The 18703-nt window shown below is 35.6% G+C and overlaps 1 protein-coding gene across 26 annotated transcripts in view; it reads left to right on the top strand.

Annotated features, from left to right (window-relative positions):
* Window positions 1-18104, top strand: part of SGIP1 (SH3GL interacting endocytic adaptor 1) — a 207274-nt gene extending 189170 nt beyond the window's left edge. For all 26 annotated transcript variants that reach the window (XM_049110318.1, XM_049110321.1, XM_049110317.1 and 23 more), the window contains 5 exons: window positions 3985-4117; window positions 6852-7054; window positions 8188-8252; window positions 8836-9000; window positions 10192-18104. In XM_049110318.1, the coding sequence (XP_048966275.1) occupies window positions 3985-4117; window positions 6852-7054; window positions 8188-8252; window positions 8836-9000; window positions 10192-10214 (589 nt within the window). In that variant the 3' untranslated portion in view covers window positions 10215-18104. The remainder of the gene's footprint in view (window positions 1-3984; window positions 4118-6851; window positions 7055-8187; window positions 8253-8835; window positions 9001-10191) is intronic.
* Window positions 18105-18703: the final 599 nt, after the last annotated feature.

The following is an 18703-nucleotide window of genomic DNA, read 5'->3' as shown; positions in this document are numbered from 1 at the left end:
GCGCTTTGTTGCACTTACTAGAATTATTAATTGTATATCTATTTCTGTTTCCTCATACATCCATCTCCCCCACTAGACTGGAAAATCCATGAGGGAATGGAACACATGTCCTAGTTCACCATCACACCTTCAGTATCTTCCACTGTCCCTGGTGTCCAGTAAAAACTAAACTAACATTTGTTGAATGAATGAACTCAACTATAATTTAAAGTATTTAGTCAAGCTGGATATTTATGTAGGAAAAACTAAAGGTTGGGGGACCTGGGTGGCTCAGATGGTTAAGACACTGACTCTTGGTTTCGAGTCAGGTCATGATATCAGGGTTGTGAGATGGAGCCCTGTGGCAGAGGGCTCTGCACTGGGCGTGGAGCCTGCTTAAGATTCTCTCTCTCCCTCTGCCTCTCCTCCCCCTGAATGCCTCCCCCCAGCTCACAAGTGCCGCTCCCCCTGCAAAGGGAAAAAAAAAAAGAAATGACTAAAGGTTGTTGGCATTTAGAATTTAAGGAACAATGCAGTCACTTACTTCACTTACCTCACTGAGTGAGACTTTTTCATTCCAGTGGTGACAAAACAGTCACAGGTCTTTCAAGTGATTACCAAGATCATCTCCCCCTCTTTGGCCCTTGCCATGGTTTAACTAGCAAACATGACTCAAGGTTTAAAAGTATGGAAAGAAATGGTCACCCATTAAATGAAAGATAAATGTAAAACAATCAAAATTAGAAATCAACAACTTCTAGGCTGCCTGGGTGGCTCAGCTGTTGAGTATCTGCCTTCGGTGAGTCCTGCATCGGCCTCCTTGCAGGGAGCCTCCTCCTTCTGCCTCTCTCTCTCTCTGTCTCTCATGAATAAATAAATAAAATCTTAAAAAAAAAAAAAAAAGAAATCAACAACTTCTTATTCAGTTTCTCTCCCTGCTTTTGATGTGCACATAGAGCCCGTTAATTTTTTTCAAGTTTTTATTTAAATTCCAGTTAGTTAACATATAGTGTAATATTAACTTCAGGTGTAGAATTTAGTGATTCATCACTTACATACAGTTGAGCCAGTTGAATTTATTTTTTAAGGTTACTCCACCTGAAATTAGGGAATATGTGCCACTATTTCACTGGTTTATTAACAAACAAACCACTGGTTTGTTTGTTAATAAACCTAATGTTATGGGTTTTGTTGCATTTTTAGGTGGTTATGTGGCCAAGATTTTAGGCATCTTTGGAAGAGTTTTATACTTATATTAATAAATCAGTCTTATGAATTGAATTAAATAACACTCTGAATATGTTTTTGTCTGACAAAACCTTATATAGACATTACATTATTATTTGCTAAAACAAAAAAATCATCACTAATTTGGACCTTATAAACTTTAAATATTTGATTAATGTCAGGGCTGTGACTGGTAACTCACAGTCATGTAGCCTATGTGGGTTTGTCATGAAGGATTGATTGTTTCACCATCACTGCTCCCGTCACCAGTTTTTAAAAGGCAACATAATCAACTATTATTCTCAATTGTAGTACAAACCTTTTACATTTATCACCTTAGACCCAGCCAATTCTCTCAGTCATGTGTTCTGAAAGGCTTCATTTGGGTCAAGAGCTTGGCACCTGAGAAGACATTTGCCTTTACAATCCCTCAAAAGAAACCAAATTGAAGTTTACTTCTACTTCTTCCAAACAAAAAGAGTTTGCTTGTAAAGAATTCAGGAACCATTGTTAAACCAATCATAAGACTAAAGAATTTTCCAGACTTCCTGAGCATTCAAGAATTGCATCTCTTATTGGCAACTCTGACTGGTGAAGCTTTCTTGAATCTTTATTAAAGCAAGTTCTCTGAGGAATTATTGTATAGATATATGATTTAGCTTAATTTGTTATTAAATTTAGAAAATACATTTCCTTAAAAAGTAGTGTCGTTGAAATTTTCCCAGCTATTCAGATCTACTTAGTACAAATTAATGATGCGTTGCTGGATATTAATTCTGCACCTCTTTTTGGTACAGTGGGGAAGTATGACCTGTGGTATACTGACCTGGGCTGGAATCCTGACTGTTACTTATTTGCTGTTACCTCTAAGCAAATTACTTAATATCACTGACATTCTATCACTCTTATCTCCTGCCTCTGGGTAACTTGGATGCTTTTAGGTAATAAAAGTTTAAATAGTCCTCATCAGCATCCTTAACTTAGCTTGACCAGGAACAAAATCTCAAGCGCCAGTACTCTTTTCTATCCACTTCCTATATTCTGGGAGTTATAGATCTTTGCTTTATTTTCAACAACCTATATACCAGGGCACAACAGAAACATGGTCATGCTGAGACTTAGGCCACAAACCTAGCCCCTCCTAACAGATCAGTAGAGTTTTAAAGAAAGCCCTGATGTTTTTGGACTCACTCTCTTAATTTGACCTTTGGAGACTGAATTATGGCAACTTACCTTTGACCTATCCTCATCAATTTATGGGAGGGAGGCCAGAAAGAGAGGGAGAGAGAGAATCTTTTTTTTTTCTTTTTTTCTTTTTTCTTTTTTTTTTTTAAGATTTCATTTATTTATTCATGAGACACACACAGAGAGAGAGAGAGAGAGAGGCAGAGACACAGGCAGAGGGAGAAGCAGGCTCCATGCAGGGAGCCCGATGCGGAACTCGATCCCAGGACTCCAGGATCAGGCCCTGGGCTGAAGGCAGGTGCTAAACTGCTGAGCCACCCAGGCTGCCCAGAATCTTTTTTTTTTTTAAGGGATTTTTTTATATTAAAGAGAGCAAGTGTAAGTGGGGGAGGGTCAGAGGAAGATGGAGAAAATCTCAAGCAGACTCCCTAGTGAGCACAGAGCAGACACAGGGCTCGATTCCACAACCCTGGGATAGTGTGACTTGAGCCAAAATGAAAATTTGGAGGCTTAACCAACTGAGCCACCCAGGCGCCCCAAGAGAGAACCTTAAGCAGGCTCCACATTCAGCACACAGCCCAGTGTGGGTCTCAGTCTTACAACCCTGAGATTATGACCTGAGCCAAAATCAAGGGTCAGTAGGTTACCAAACTGAGCTACTCAGGCACCCCTGCCATCATCATTATTATTATCATCCTTCTATCTTCTTGACCTCTATCTTTCATTCAGTAAGTAACTTGTATGTCAGATTACTTGGGCCCTCAATTACTTGAATTACTTGGGCCCTCAATTTCTTCATTATGTGGGAAGTGAGCAGAGGCTTTTCACACTATTGCCTGATTCCTTTTGTCACCGAGACAAGCATTGTCAAGATATATTGGGTGAATGATGTGTGGACAGACATCTGAGCAAAACTAACAAATCCCTAAGAATACTAACTCCTGAATTCATTAAAACTGCACTTCTCTATTGTAACCACCATGATTATTATTCAAATTCCAGGATCATCTTATAAGCCCAGTCACTGTTTTATGATTTAGATGCTCTTTAATGAAGGTGGTTTTAGTATTGCACTGTTCCCCTCAGTTGGAAATAAAGACTGTGTTTACATTTGGCCAAATATTTAACTCCGTAATTTCTGAGAAAACTGTTCAAGTTAATTAAAAAAAAACAAACAAAATCAATGTACTCAGCTCTTTGATTACATTAGCCGACTAATTCAGAGGAAACTGGTGATGTAGAAAGAAGGCTATTAAGTTTGGGTTTAATAAATAATTCACTCTTTAAAGCAACCAATCATCATCAGGATTGGTTAATATTACTGGATACTCACTGAGAATCATCGTGACACAATCATGCCTCTATGGGCATTAATCTATTAACATAATAATGCCATTCAGAACTGTAACTGTACTAAAATATACTACTGCTAAAAAAATTAAGTAAAATAAAATATACTACTGCTAATAACATGATCTCTACAAATTGTCAAAGATGGATATAAAAATCAGATGACAAGTGGCTAAGATGCTTCTTTGTGTGGATATTTGTCACAAGATATTACTCAATAATTTTTTCTTCCCAACTGAATAGTGATAATACTCAAAATGATGCCAATACCAAGGAATTCTGGGTAAACATGCCAAATTTGATGATGCACCTAAAGAAAGTGTCAGAACAAAAACCCCAGGCTACATATTATAATGTGGACATGCTCAAATATCAGGTAAGCCTATTCATTTGATCAAGGTGTCCCTTTCACATTATAAATGTATATTCTAACATGTCTAACATTAAGTAAAAGTAAACAAAATAGCATTTCTTTTAATATAACTTAAAACCTATCATTTTTAAGAAAATAAAAGGCTCCTTGAAGACTACAAAAATGAAGTTGCAGAAACTTTCAATAATTGAGATTATAAATAGTGGTAAACTAGTTATTGTGGTGGTAATATACCCTACAGTTTGGAAAACACTTATTTACATTGTTGTAAGGAAACCACTAAAAGTAAAGTATCTATACGATGGTACATTTTACAAAAATGCAAATGATTGTATTGTTTGTCCTGTAAAAATAATACCACCTAAGCTTTGGATGTTATCAATAATACTGAACAAACATGATACCACAGAAATTCATCACTTGTATAATTAAGATATGATGTAAAATACATTTTTATTTAACTTTCTTCCCCCCAAACGTTTAAAATACATTTAGTGACTGCTTTAAGCTTCTGAGAGAAAGGAAAAGGAGCAAGAAAAGCAAACTCCAATGAAATATTTCCCTGAATGAGAAGTTAAATTTAGAAGCACATGCATGGTTCTTATGCCCAAAGGGGGAAATATAAAACTTCACTTGTTTTCTTTCACAACCATTCATTACAAACACCACCTCTACGTCGTCACTTCAGATTAAAAACATTTTTTTAAATTCTTAAATGCTGTCAGATTTTTTTTTTTAAAGTCTCCACAGTGTCATTCAGGGAATCTAGAAAGAAGAGAAAATTCACCTATTGCAACATGAGGCTATTGTAAAGTATTACATTGGAGGCAAGAAGTTTATTCTGGAATTAAGTCAGCTTCCTACTGGCCTCTGACTTTAGGCACTGAATCTTCCTGAAGCTCTGTTTCCTCATCTGCAAATAAGGATCATTGTGATTCCTACCTAGATATGTTACAGGCTGTTGTAAGGAGCTAATGACCTAATATATTTCAAAGTATTTGTTAAATATAAGTAGCCTTAGGGCTGCTGGTTTGTTTTAAAGTGAGCTCTGAGGAATCCCTTCTGCTGCTGTTTAGTTGCAGTGGTGGTGTTTTCCAACATGCAAGGAATTGGGTGGGAGGCACAATAAGCGTTCTGTGGGATTGCCCTCAAATCTCAGCATGTTTAGTTTTTGGCCGCTATGATCATAGCATCCTCCAGTAACTGGGTCGATCAAAAACACACCCGCACAAATCCAAAACGCACTGTCCCTAGGTAGAGGAGCCACTGGGGACTCAAGAACCACCACTGAGACAGAGCACAGAATCCAGCCCAGAGGGGTCAGTCTGCTCTTCTTTTGATTTACCTTAAATAACACATTTCCAAAGCAAAGTTCATTTGCAGAGAACTGTGCTGCTAAAAATATTTAAATTTTAAAAAACCTATAATTGTTATCTAACAAAAATTGCCATCAAAAGCCATGGCATTTTATAAAAGAATTCATATCTGGGCTTGTTTCTATAGCAACTCCTGCTACCTTAGGAGCTCAACTTGCCCTCAGGCCCCTTCCCCATGGTATCTGTCTGTGGAGGCATTGCTAGGCCAATAGAGCTACTTATAGTCTTTAAAATCAGCAAAACTCATACTCCGTGAATAAAACCAAAAGGGTGTAGACATCACCCACATGGCCCCTGTAGTGTATGTGTGCTGGTAAAAGAAGAATCTCTTAGAGCTCTTCATCATCACAGTGAACAATCAAGAAATAATAACATTAAAATTTTTTCGTTGTAGATCCAGAAATCAAGTTGGTATTATTGTCTTTAGATTAAGACAATATCATTAATTCTGCAAACATGGCTTTTCCTTGGTCAAACTCACAGTTGATTCTAACTAGAATTGACGGGAGACAGTAGAATGTACCCCTTCCAGTTAGAGGACTTGGGTTCAAGTACTCACTTTGGCAAATCCAAAAGAGTAATGATAACCTGTTTCATTTAACTCACTGGTGTGTTGTGAAGAGAAAGTATGATAAGAGTATTAATGTATGGGGACGCCTGGGTGGCTCAGTGGTTGAGTGTCTGCCTTTGGCTCAGGTCGTGATCCTGGAGTCCCAGGATCAAGTCCCACATCGGGCTCCCCACAGGGAGTCTGCTTCTCCCTCTGCCTATGTCTCTGCCTCTCTCTGTGTGTCTCTCATGAATAAATTTTAAAAAATTTTTAAGAGTATTAATGTATGAAAACATTAATGCTTTACTAAGTGCTAGGCACTATGCTGACTATTTCACATAAACTATCTTCCATCTCCCCGACAACTCTATGGGTAGATATTATTGTTATAATTCTCATTTGGCAGATGAAGAAATAACTGAGACTCAGAGAGGACTAGTGACTGACCCAAGATTACTCAGCTTGTGACTGTCAGAACTCACATCCAAGACTAACTCCTGTCCTCAGCTCCTAAGCAGTGCGTGCTACTACCTCCCTAAGTGACACAAGTGCGTTGTAAACTCTAAAGTGTTGTAGAGATTTTAGTAGCTGATTTTATTTTTCATCCGTAACAGTTTACCTGTAGCATGCAGCTCCCTTTCACAGGGCACTGTTCCCAGTGATATTTACTGCGAGCTCATTTGTGAGCAGCACCAACAACATGATGACATTTTATATCTAAGAATATTCCATGGGAGATAACCATAGCTTCTGGCTTTGTTTCAGACTAACAGTTGAGCCTTAAACATTCTCTTTCCTGTTATTTGGCAAGGTGTCTGCCCAGGGCCTTCAATCCACACCTCTGAACCTGGCAGTGAACTGGCGGTGTGAGCCAGCAAGCACTGACCTGCGCATCGATTACAAATACAACACCGATGCAATGACAACTGCTGTGGCCCTCAACAATGTGCAGTTCCTGGTCCCCATAGATGGAGGAGTAACCAAGCTCCAGGCTGTGCTCCCACCAGCGGTCTGGTAAGGAGCCACTAGTCCCCTTCCTCTTTACCAAACGGCTGTTTCTGGGCAAAGGGATCATAAACTTCTTAGCATTTGCATTTCCTACAGGAGGCCATTACAGCAGGCCTGTATGTCAGGGTGCAGGGCAGGAAACACTGTCCTGTTATTCTAAGAAGAAAAGATTTAGCAGATGCTCACACAATAGTAGAAGTGCTAGAGGACTAAGCTTTAGACTGGATCTCCAAGAATGTTTCCCCAGGACACTGCAGAACTGGCTTACCAGGGAAGCTGCTAGCTCTACCACAACCAAGAAGCAGAAAAATGAGAAAGCTGCCCGTGGAGCCACTAATTTCAAGAACTCACCAGAGCCATGTTGATCCAAGGATAAGAAAGTTCCTACCGACACTGCCTTAACTGCTTCTCAGCACTCCTGGAACTGGGAGCCTGGACTGCATACAGCACTTTGTGGGAAGATCCCCACATCTCAGTTAGACTGCTGGCCACCAGAAAAGAGCTACGAACACAGCAGGAGAATGGCCTCTGCTCCCTTCTGTCCTCCAAATCTCAAGCAGTGCACGTCATGTGGACCCTAAGCCGCATCTAAGACCCTAACTGCAGGGGCATCTAAGAAATGTAGGGTTTTGTTCTATAGCCTCTGGACCATAAAAAAAATCACCACTGGAGAAGGTACGGGAACAGACCCTGAAGAGAAACCAAGTTAAAAAGGACTTGTTCTCTTAGAGAAAGTATTCTAGTTTTTCCATGTGATTGTCAGAAGCAAAAAATAGAACATTAAAAAAAAAAGTCAGCCATATGACAGCTCCAACTTAAGTTACCTGAACTCATTATTCATTAGAGATGTCAGAAAAAATTAACTGCATTGTCCTCTATATGTTTTCCTATCTGACAGTTGTAGCTGGTTATAATAAGAACAGATAAAAGAACATTTATGTGTAGACGGATGTATGGATGGTTGGATGGATAGATAGATAGATAGATAGATAGATAGATAGATAGATAATGGGTAAATCATAATTAACATTGTCAAGATTCATTTTTTAAAATTAACACTATCTAGAAAAAATATGGCATCCATTAAACAAAAACCTTTACATACACAAAAGCCTTTTACCTATTTTATTTATTTTTAGGAATGCTGAACAACAAAGAATATTGTGGAAGATTCCTGATATTTCTCAGAAGTCAGAAAATGGAGGTACTGTAATTATAGGCCTTATTTAATACATAAAGCTGAAATAACTTTCAGGTATTAAAAAACTATCAATCAAAATACACTTAGCATTAGAAGCAAGCAGAATATTTCACTTTACTTTGGTGTATACTTATCTCAACCAATAAAAGCAAGTAATTTCTCAGTGGATCCTCTACTTCCCCTTTTCTGCCCAACCCCACATCAAACAGGCCATACTTCAACCAGAGAAGAGCTTTTAATGAGACAAGTTTTCATTTTGTGTCAGATCTCCACTTCCTGATAGTTTACATATTTTTCACTTTCCTCTGACTGGGAAAATACATTGCCTTCCAAGTAACATGCTCCCAAATTTTGAAGTATCATTTGGTTGAATTACACTTTCATTAGTGTACAAGAAAAGTTCCTCATAATATTTCATGAAAAAATTTATTCATCACCATTTTGTCACTAAAACATACACTATTTTGTATGTTTTATTTTGTATATTTATACTAAGTTAGATGTTGTGTGTTAACTTTTGAATATAATTTGCAAAACTATATCCAGTGTGTTGTGCAATGATACTCTTTTTTAAATTTTTTTATAGGGGTGGGTTCTTTATTGGCCAGATTTCAGCTATCCGAAGGCCCAAGCAAACCTTCCCCGTTGGTTGTGCAGTTCACAAGTGAAGGAAGCACCCTTTCTGGTTGTGATATTGAACTTGTTGGAGCAGGGTATCGGTTTTCACTCATTAAGAAAAGGTTTGCTGCAGGTAAGTGGGCATCCTGTGAGTTTCCTTTGCAAAAATAGTGTTGCCCTAGCTACTCTCTTGAGAAGGAAAAGTGTCTGATTTGCTCATCTTCTTTCTTTTCCTCTTCCCAATTCCCAATCCCCATTTCTCATCCCAGTTAGAAAGCAAACAGATTGTAGAATGAAAAATTGGATAATAAACTAGAAGTCAGAATCAGGAAGGCCTTGACTACCGATCATGGCTCTGGCTCTGTTTCTTATGTGGGGATCACCAGTCATTCCTATTATATACACATGTATATACTAAGGCCAGTGGAATAAATACTACTGTTTTTTTTTAAGATTTTATTTATTTATTCATGAGAGACACAGAGAGAGGGAGAGAGAGAGAGAGAAAGAGAGAGGCAGAGACACAGGCAGAGGGAGAAGCAGGCTGCATGCAGGGAGCCCGACATGGGACTGGATCCCAGGACTCCAGGATCACGCCCTAGGCTGAAGGCGGCGCTAAACCGCCAGTCCACCTGGGCTGCCCAATCCTACTGTTTTTATACTGATAAACAAAGTAAATGCTATTTGCCTCTGAATTTACCTCTTACCTAAAGACATTTTTTCTCCAACAAGACTTCATAGATTTTAGACTTGTCAGGTATAGCTGAAATCTGAGAAGATCCATCTTTCACTTCAATATAAGCAACCTTCAAGAATCTAGGCCAGGTATCAGAAACGGTTGCCCATGAGCTGAATATGGCCATAAGATATGTTTTTGGCACACATGATAGTTTTTTGGTGAAGAAGTCCCCAATACTAGGGTGATTATACTTATCAATGACTTGTCAGGATAACTCCTGGTTTTTATGCCTGCTGGTCTCTTGTAATTACTAGTTTTAACCTTTCCACTCTCAAAAATGACCCAGGTTACATGATTACTCTTCCCAAAACAAGTTGGATTCCCACATACAGAAACAAATCTCCCAGCCCATCCTAAAACCTAAACGTCTGCAAAGTGTTCATACACGGACATGTGAAAAGGCAACTACCTGGTCTGGGAAATTGAAAACTTAAAAAATTGTATGTATTTTATACTAATACCACACCTCTCAAAATGCAGTATTAGGCTCCTCGGGGTAGGCAGGAAGGATAAAAATGTTGCCCGTATCATAATCACATTATGGAACTAGCAGATAACCTGTTGATATGTTGTTTTGTTTTGCAGGAAAATATTTGGCAGATAACTAATAAAATCTTATGCAAGGATTTGGATGATTCATATAATGGAGAACTGTTGTATGAGAAACAGGTTTTAATTTTGGTTTGATGGAAACAAACCAAAATCTGCACTTGGGATATATCTGCTGGAAATGTCCGTGACTTTCAGCAATGATTTCCCTCACACAATACCATGATGACCAGTCTTGCAGTATTTACTTCTAGGTGTAATATTGTTAATGGTTTTAAAATGTAATTATTGTATTTGTAAATTGTACTCACTTCCAGTAAGGCGATTAGACACCTGAGTTTTAGCATTTTACCATTCCTGAAATGGATGTAATTTAAACTGTGGTATGTAAATTTAATAGTAGAACTGTTGAATGGCACAATGCTTACAGAGGTAGATTGCATTTTGTCAATATATAAAATTTAAATATAATATTGATAGCTGTCATAAAGGGGGTGCCACATACAAAGAAAATTAAGTGGAACCAGAGGAAAAAAAAACTTCATTTTCTTCAATCCTTAGTATGTTTTACTCTAGTGCTAAATAAAAATTCTATCTTCAAATATTTAGTGGGTTAAATTCAGAAACTATTTCAGAAAAAAAATTCTAAAGTTACAGCATATTCAAGAAGAGCATTAATTACCACTTTTTAAAAAGCTTTTTTTTCAAACTGCAAATTTCATAAAAATGCAAACTGTGTAAACAGGGCCTCTTATTTTTATAACTTGTGTAAAAAGGGAAAGCAATTCATATTTAAAGTTTAAGTAGATGAAATTATAATCAAGAGTAAAGAAGATGTTGAAGTCTTAACTACTTCCCCCTCTCTCTACAGTTTAGCAAATGTGGAGATTGCTGAATAATATCAGACTAAAGCCAAAATTGTGACTTTAAAATTTCAAGACTTTCCGTAGTTGGACTGGTTAACAACTTTTGCTTAATTAGTCTGAACAGAGTCTCCCGTATAGCATGGAGAATGGTACCATGTATCTTTCTCTTTACCTGCAGGAATCAGACCATTAAGGCTAAAACTCGAAAAAAAAAAAAAAAAAATCAGTCCCTCCAACCCCGTTTAAGTCCAGAAGGCAAATTTTAATCATTATCATTTATATCATTGGGGAAGGAGAAAAAAAAAAAAGCTTTATAAATGAAATTCAATCCACATTATTGTGCAATAAATTTCATTTTGGATAAGATTCATCATATGTGACTATAAATCTTTGCCATTCTCGGGGAATCAGAAAGAGAGTTATCAAAAATTAATGTCATGATTTCATCATTGCAAGGTACGATTAAAACTGTAATTACTCAGTCTGGCCTCACAATGTGAGGAGGATTCAGAATGGAGAAGCACTTCTTCAGGGTTAGTCCCAGTTGTCAAACCTTCCTCCTCCACTATCTGCAAACATGAAATTTCCTTTAAGTCATAGAACTTATTTTAAACATGAACCAATTCTTATCCTAAGTTATACTATTACATACCTGGAATTAGTAAGCCATTGTATTTAGTTGCTAAATTTTTTTACGTTCGCTGATACTTGACAAAGAATCATTAGTCTCTTTAGATTTTAGAATCAAATTAAATTTTGTAAGTCTTACTTTTAAAATGAGATTGTGATTGGCAATTGTTTATAGTTTATAGTGGAACTTTTTAAATTACCATTTGTACTGCTGCATCAGTGCTTGCTACAAAGAAAATGTTCAAATGTTCAAAATGATCTGTTTTACCTCAGAAGAATTTCTATTATTCAAATACTCTCAGTTGGCTCCCCAGACAGTCTGGAGTTGAAGTTTTTTTGGACAAATTATTAATGTACTCATTTTAAGTAAAGATATTCAATTTGATTTTGAAACCAAAATAGAAAATGCAAACTTTTAATCCTGCAAAACATCAAACACTGAAACCAATGGAGAGTAAGGAGCAGAAAATTGAGAATTATACAGCATATGAATTTAAAGATGCATTTTTAAGTAATCAATTCATAAGGAAAACGTATTGAATATTAACACAAAGCATATTAAAAATGTGTAAATATTACTGGTTCTTATGTCTTGCTCTTTATATTTTATTTTATTTTATATAGTTCTAGAGTGACTTAGTAATTAAACACAAGGGTTTTTTTCAAGGAATAATTTTGTTGATATTGTAAAAATATAATTTAAAACATAGATTACAAAAATCTTTAATGTTATTCAAACGTTTCCAGGAACTAAATTTGAAACTATAAAGATCTCTTGTGATCCCTTAATTGGTCTTTGTGAAACAGAATGGAGGTTATTGGCTTGATAATTATTAAACTTTCAATAACCAGAATCTCGATAGAGAAGATATCCCTTCTCCGTTCAGAAAAATAGGTCAAATAATAACACAATAAACTCATATCAGGGCTTTAGATTTTGGTAGTGGTTTTTTTTTTTTTCTAATTTTATAGTTTACAATCTCCTGTTAAACCTGTATCCACTGTACTGTACAATAAGAATTCATATTAGGAAAAAAGATCCTAGACAATGCAAGAGTCTCTGCTATAAAAACTAACAAATGAACATTAAGTCAGGGTCCATTATCAATTCCTAAAACAGAAGAAAATAGGCAAGTACATATTAATATTTTCAATACTAGGGGTTAAAATAAAAAGAAAGAGTTCTCATTAACCAGAACACTATTTCTTGAGATTTATGATTTTAAAAGTTTCTGTTTTAACAAGATAGAAAGTATAAATGATATTGTTTTATTTTGACAACATGGAAAGTATGTTTTTTTCTAAATAAATTTCATATTTTCTTGATATTTTTAAAAATAAATTCTTGTTAAGAATTAGTCTGAATTTTACCATAGTTGGAATTTATAATTCCTAAGAGTTAAATTTTTAATTATTTTTAAAGCTCTCTTCTCTACATCTACAGACAAAATGAAAATTCATTGTATGGTATTTGGGAATATATTTCACCTATAAAGAAAGAAGGTCCACATTTCAAATGGTTTTGAGTGAATAGAGATGTTTTTTATTTTTGTTTTTATGTATTTTTATCCATTTCCATCTGCAAAGTGTTTGATGCAATAATGACACATATTTTCATTTCAAAATCTTCTTTTCAGAGAAACCTGCTAACTACACTAACTCTACCACTAACTACTGCTGTGTGACATTGGACAATCACTGCCTTTCTCGGTTTGTTCTCTTTAGTATGAGGGATTAGGATTGGGATTGGGATTGCCAGTGGTTTTCAAGTTTTTCTTAACAGCAGCATTTTCTGCTACCAAAATTGCATATGAAATCCTGTTATGCAAAACAGCTTAAAGCAATGACAGAGTTCCTTCAAGCAGTTGAGATTTGGGCGCCCCTACCCCCACTCCCACCCTGACCCCAGCACTATTTAAACACCATCATAACATGTCAATGATCTATAAAATTTCTCCCACCTCTGAAGTTCCATGATTCTACTAGATCAGATAGATTTCCTGGGGGGCTTCATAAGAAAACTTGGACAATCACAGTAATTGACTGACGTGTAATAAAAAATTATATTTACTTGAGTGCTTACCATATACCAGTCACGATAGATACTAGCTTGTTTAATACTTGTAGCAATCCAGAAGTTGTAAGTACTCTTCTTAATTCCTATTTTACAAATGATGACATCCAGGCTTAGATTAATTAATTTGCCCGAAGTGACACAGCAGCTGCAAGTAACCCAGTTATCTTGACTGCAGAGGGAGCCTCTCTGACCAGTTTTGCTTACTCATTCTAGGAAATAAACTCTTGTTTTATTTTCCTATATACATATCATTTGAATCCCAAGGTTAAAGGTGCCGTGAAAAATTAGTATCAAAATAAGGATAATTCCAATAGCAAAATTGTTGGAAGAGTATGCTTCTCAAAGAATGACTGTGAACCACTTGTAATAACAGTCATTTAAAAGGGTGATGATTTTGGCTCAGTCCCAGAGCCTAGAAGATAGTATCAACAAGTTTAAATTAAAAGAATAAATATCTAGGGATGGAATTTAGGAATACGTATTTTGACAAGCACCCAAAACCTGAGAATCACTGCCCTAAGACATCTCTGAGGTCCTTCTTAGTTATGACATTCTATCAAATTTTAAACATTAAATTGTAAGTTGAGTGAATATCATTTTTCTGGTGAGTTTATTTTTTCACTCAGTCCATTTAACTTTCTCCAGTTAAAGAAAAATGGAAAAAAAAAAAAAAAAAAGACTCAAGGCTTTTCTGGGAAAATCCTTATCTTTTCCTTAGAGTTCTCACTATATAGTCTCAAAGTGGCCTGAAATGTATTTTCTCGTTTTCATATTTCTCCTTTTCCATCAATGGCTCAAAAGACTAAGAGAAGCTGTAGGCAGATTGCAAGCTATCACTCACTGCACAAAAAAAGTCCTAATAAATGTCTCCCTCCTTGCAAGAGACACTCAGATGGATGTGTAACTTTTGAGCTGACCCTATTTATTTTGTAGACCTTTGAATTGGATGCTTTATAACCATGGACCAGTATCATTGTAAAGGAGTTAACTCAATAATTTTTATTTTTCCTTTTTTTTTGTTTTCAGAATAATCACAGTTGTCAATTAAATTTGAATGGCATAGTAAAATATTTAGATATCTACTAAGAAGATGAGTTTGTTGAGTTTTGCCTTTTTTTTTAAGCTTTATTTTTCCTTACAGATTATGCATTCAGCAAGATCCCATTCAGGCTAAACGTACTTTCTGCTACATGGTTTTCTGACCAGCAATTTATTTAACGGAAGGAAATTTTTTTATGATAGTAAAGAAGGATGATCTCTAAATATCATTTTAAAAATTAGTTAATATAAGTAAAAATGATGTTTCCTTGAAATAAATCAAATTAAGTTGCTGATATGAATGAACAAATCAATCTATGTTAACTGATTAAAGAAGGTGTTCTGATGACCTGCCACACCATCTTTTACTGTGTGCACTTCTGTCATGAAGCTTTATTGGATTTTCCTGCTTCTTTTGTTGTTTGTTTGTTTGTTTGTTTGTTTGTTTCATTTGGCAAATAGCATCTAAATGCCATTCCCTCACTCGTGAATTAAACATGTCTACCATTACATTATTTTTTGTACATGGAATGTATGGAGGAAAAGGAGATAGAAGTCAAATATTTAAATTTCCAAATATTAAAAAAAAGAAAACCCACTAGCATTTCTGTGTCATTGCTTTGATGTTCTATCATCTTCTGTAGGCTAGAGTTGTAATTTTAATATCTAATTCAAATTGAAATATTCTTCTTGGAGGAAAGTCAAATTTTAGAGTCTATTGAGTTGACTATCAGATCTCTTGATTCTCCCTCATGTTTAACACTTGATTTCTATCCTAAATGAGTATTCTTGTGAGAGAAAAGCACCTCCTTATTGACATCCACTATAAGTATAATAATTTATTTTCTAGGTATAACTTCTCAAGTTATTTTTCCTTTGACTTATAGTATTTTTGATTGTCTTCTTCTATCCCTAAGGTAGTACGTTGCTTATTCTAAATACACCTTTAACCTTATAAGAAAAGATGTTTCAATGAGGAGCAAATATATATTTTTATGTGTCTCTTAATGCCTAAAAGAAAATAAGTAAAGGATACTTCAGCATTCACCTATATTCCAGTATTTTCCAAATTGTGTCCAGGTCGACTGGTTCTGGGAAATATTCATTGTGGCCTGAGAATATATGATCTTATGCCATATTCCCCACTCCTTGGACACTGATAATAAAGGTTAGTGTTTTAATGAAGCTTAAGAAAGTTATTAAATCACAAAACACTTTTTTTTCCCTAAACACATCTTGAAGAAACATTAGAAAAGTTTTAACACCAGCTTACATATCCTTCAAGAATCACAAATAATACAACCAGGAATGTTTTGAAAGAATGCTTCTGAGTTTTTGTTTAACTTGAAGAAAAATTCTTGCCACTTCAAATGAGTTAGTATCTATTTTAAATTTTCCTTAGTATATCTTAGTGAATTTAACTTTATCATCTAAAATATTCATGTAATACTTTAATTTTTTAAGTATTATTTTTAAGGTCTTGCACCTATGACCAAGCACATCAGAGTACCAACTGTTGAAAACAAATTCTTTACAGAGTGGAATTAACGCTAGCGAACAATCTTTGGTAATATCGTATTGAGTGGCTTTAAGAAATTGGATCATGATAGATGAACGCTGAACGCAGATTTACATAGTCTCGTTAGAAACTATACAAAAAACACTTTATAATGAGAGGGATACATTACTTAGCAAAGATTTTGCAGAACCCTACACTCTACTGATGAGCATTTCACAGTTCTTTTTTGCAATGCTTTATTTTTCAAATCAATCGTTCATACACAAAAGCAGCAAAATTCCTTTTTAAAAAATTCTTGGATGAACTGATTCAGAATAAAGCTGAATCACTTTACATTTCTCTAAATATAGCTCAGTTTTTAATTCACTCAGAGTTTGTGAATCAGCTTGATAGATGATAAGCCATTTATCATTTTTAAATATACCATTGAATATGTCACGCAAATGTTAATTCCATCTCATTTGTTCAGCTGTATATTACTTCACTGAGATTTTCTCTCCCTCTTCTCTCTGACCAAACAGATGCCTAGTGTTATTCATACATGCATCATTACTTTAAACTATTTTAAATAATACACCAAATGTCTACCACTGGGATCACTATCCCAGGGTCCAAAGTCAGATAGTTTTCTTTTCCTTGTGAGATGATAGGATGAAAATTCTTACAAGCTGTGTTAATTTTGCAGGTCAGTATTGAATTCTTGTTTTTTAAATGGATGTGCATGAAAGAGACTGGCCCCTGTCTAATCTCTCTGTTTCTCTCTCAATCTAAGAGAATTGGAAAATTGCTCCTGAATATTTTTTCTTGAAAAAGCCAAGTGTTGGGATATGTATGATGATATGCTAATCTTATATATGAACAGAGCTTCACTACAGGCCAAGCAGTCCTTTACAGAGCTGGCTTTTTTAACTGTTTGAATATTACTGGGTTCAATATACAAATACTTTTAATTTTTCACTTCATGTAGGAAAAAAAATCTATAAACGATCAAATTTTAATTTTCACACTTACTAAGTGGCATTCTTTTTTTTTTCTTTGACAATAAGAGAAACTAGGAAAAGAATCTCAGAGAAATTTTGCTGTGTTTCCAAAGGTAATAAAATTCAGTCAATTGTCTTTCTTAAGAAAAATGCTGTTAGTGTGTACTTTGAGTTGGTGGTAGCCTTTCTTTAGAACTCCCCGTGTACTTTATAGCAACGGTAAACTGAATTTTTTTATGACCTAGTATGAAGTATTTAATTTCACAGAATTCCTTGAGCATAAAATATTTATAAAAGAAATTGTGGGTTAAAATACTCAAGTATATTTTTTAAATCTAGTTAAAATATTAATACCTGGCTCTTTTTCCTACATGTGTAATTCAACCGAGAGTACTTTTATTCTCATGGCCGTTACTGCTTTGTCTATGATGAAAGCTTTACTGCTTCTGTACTGTGCTCAAGAAAAAAACCAGCAAAAGAAGCAAGAGTTCACTGTAGCAAAGCTCGCTGGTGAGCAAAGGTGATATGAATGTGTAGTATTGATTTATTGAAGATAATCAGAACATTTTAACATTACTTGCCTTATAAGTTAGAAAAGGTGTGGACATCATTTTTTTTTGTAAATAATGATTTTTACAAATGTTTTTTCCTTCATACCAATCACCCATTTCACAAAATCCTAAATATGCAATTATTTATCATGACACATTACTGCAACTAGGGTTCCCATTTCCGAATAAACTTTAATTATACATGAGATCAAGATGAAATATCTAAAGTAAATTGTTATTTAAATGTAATTTTTTTCTGGAAAATAAATGAAAAAATGTAAAACTAAATTCAGTTGTGAACCTCTTTTATCACCAGCCTCTTAAAATTTTACCCACATTTCTGGAAAATTTCACTGCGTGTTTGGGGTGGCAAAGCGGACAAAACGTTTTGAGTGTGCAAGGGCTTTAGAGCAGGACACATCCCAGTCCCGTGATTTAATGATAGACTGGAGCACATCACTCGATTCTTCATCCCTATCTTTAAGAAAATGGAGCTACTCTCCCCTTATCATAGGGTCAATGAACAGATTAAAAGAGATAATCTTTACCAGTCACCTAATAGTTCCTACCTACTACGTAGTGGATATCCAATAAACAATCCCTTCCCTCTTCTGTGAATAGCGATTGGGATGGGGCCAGAACACTCTAACGCTCTCCCTCCGGCGCTGTCCTAACTCTTACTGGCTCTACTGTCATCCCGGTGCATTGCTCTTGTCAGCTTCTGCTAACTGCACTGACCACTCATAAAAGGACAGGTGCCAAAGCTTAGAGGTATTGTTTTATTTCTAACTCCAGTGATTGCCCACTACAGAAGGGTCCTTTCAAAGGTTTGGATTCGTTTGCTTTGGGTAGGGGGAGGGGTCCTTGAGGTTAATTATTAAGGAGGG

This window comes from Canis lupus, chromosome 5 (assembly GCF_003254725.2).
Source record: "Canis lupus dingo isolate Sandy chromosome 5, ASM325472v2, whole genome shotgun sequence".
Lineage (NCBI taxonomy): Eukaryota > Metazoa > Chordata > Mammalia > Carnivora > Canidae > Canis > Canis lupus.
Note: the sequence above shows the minus strand (reverse complement) of the source record. Positions and strands in the feature narration are given on the sequence as shown.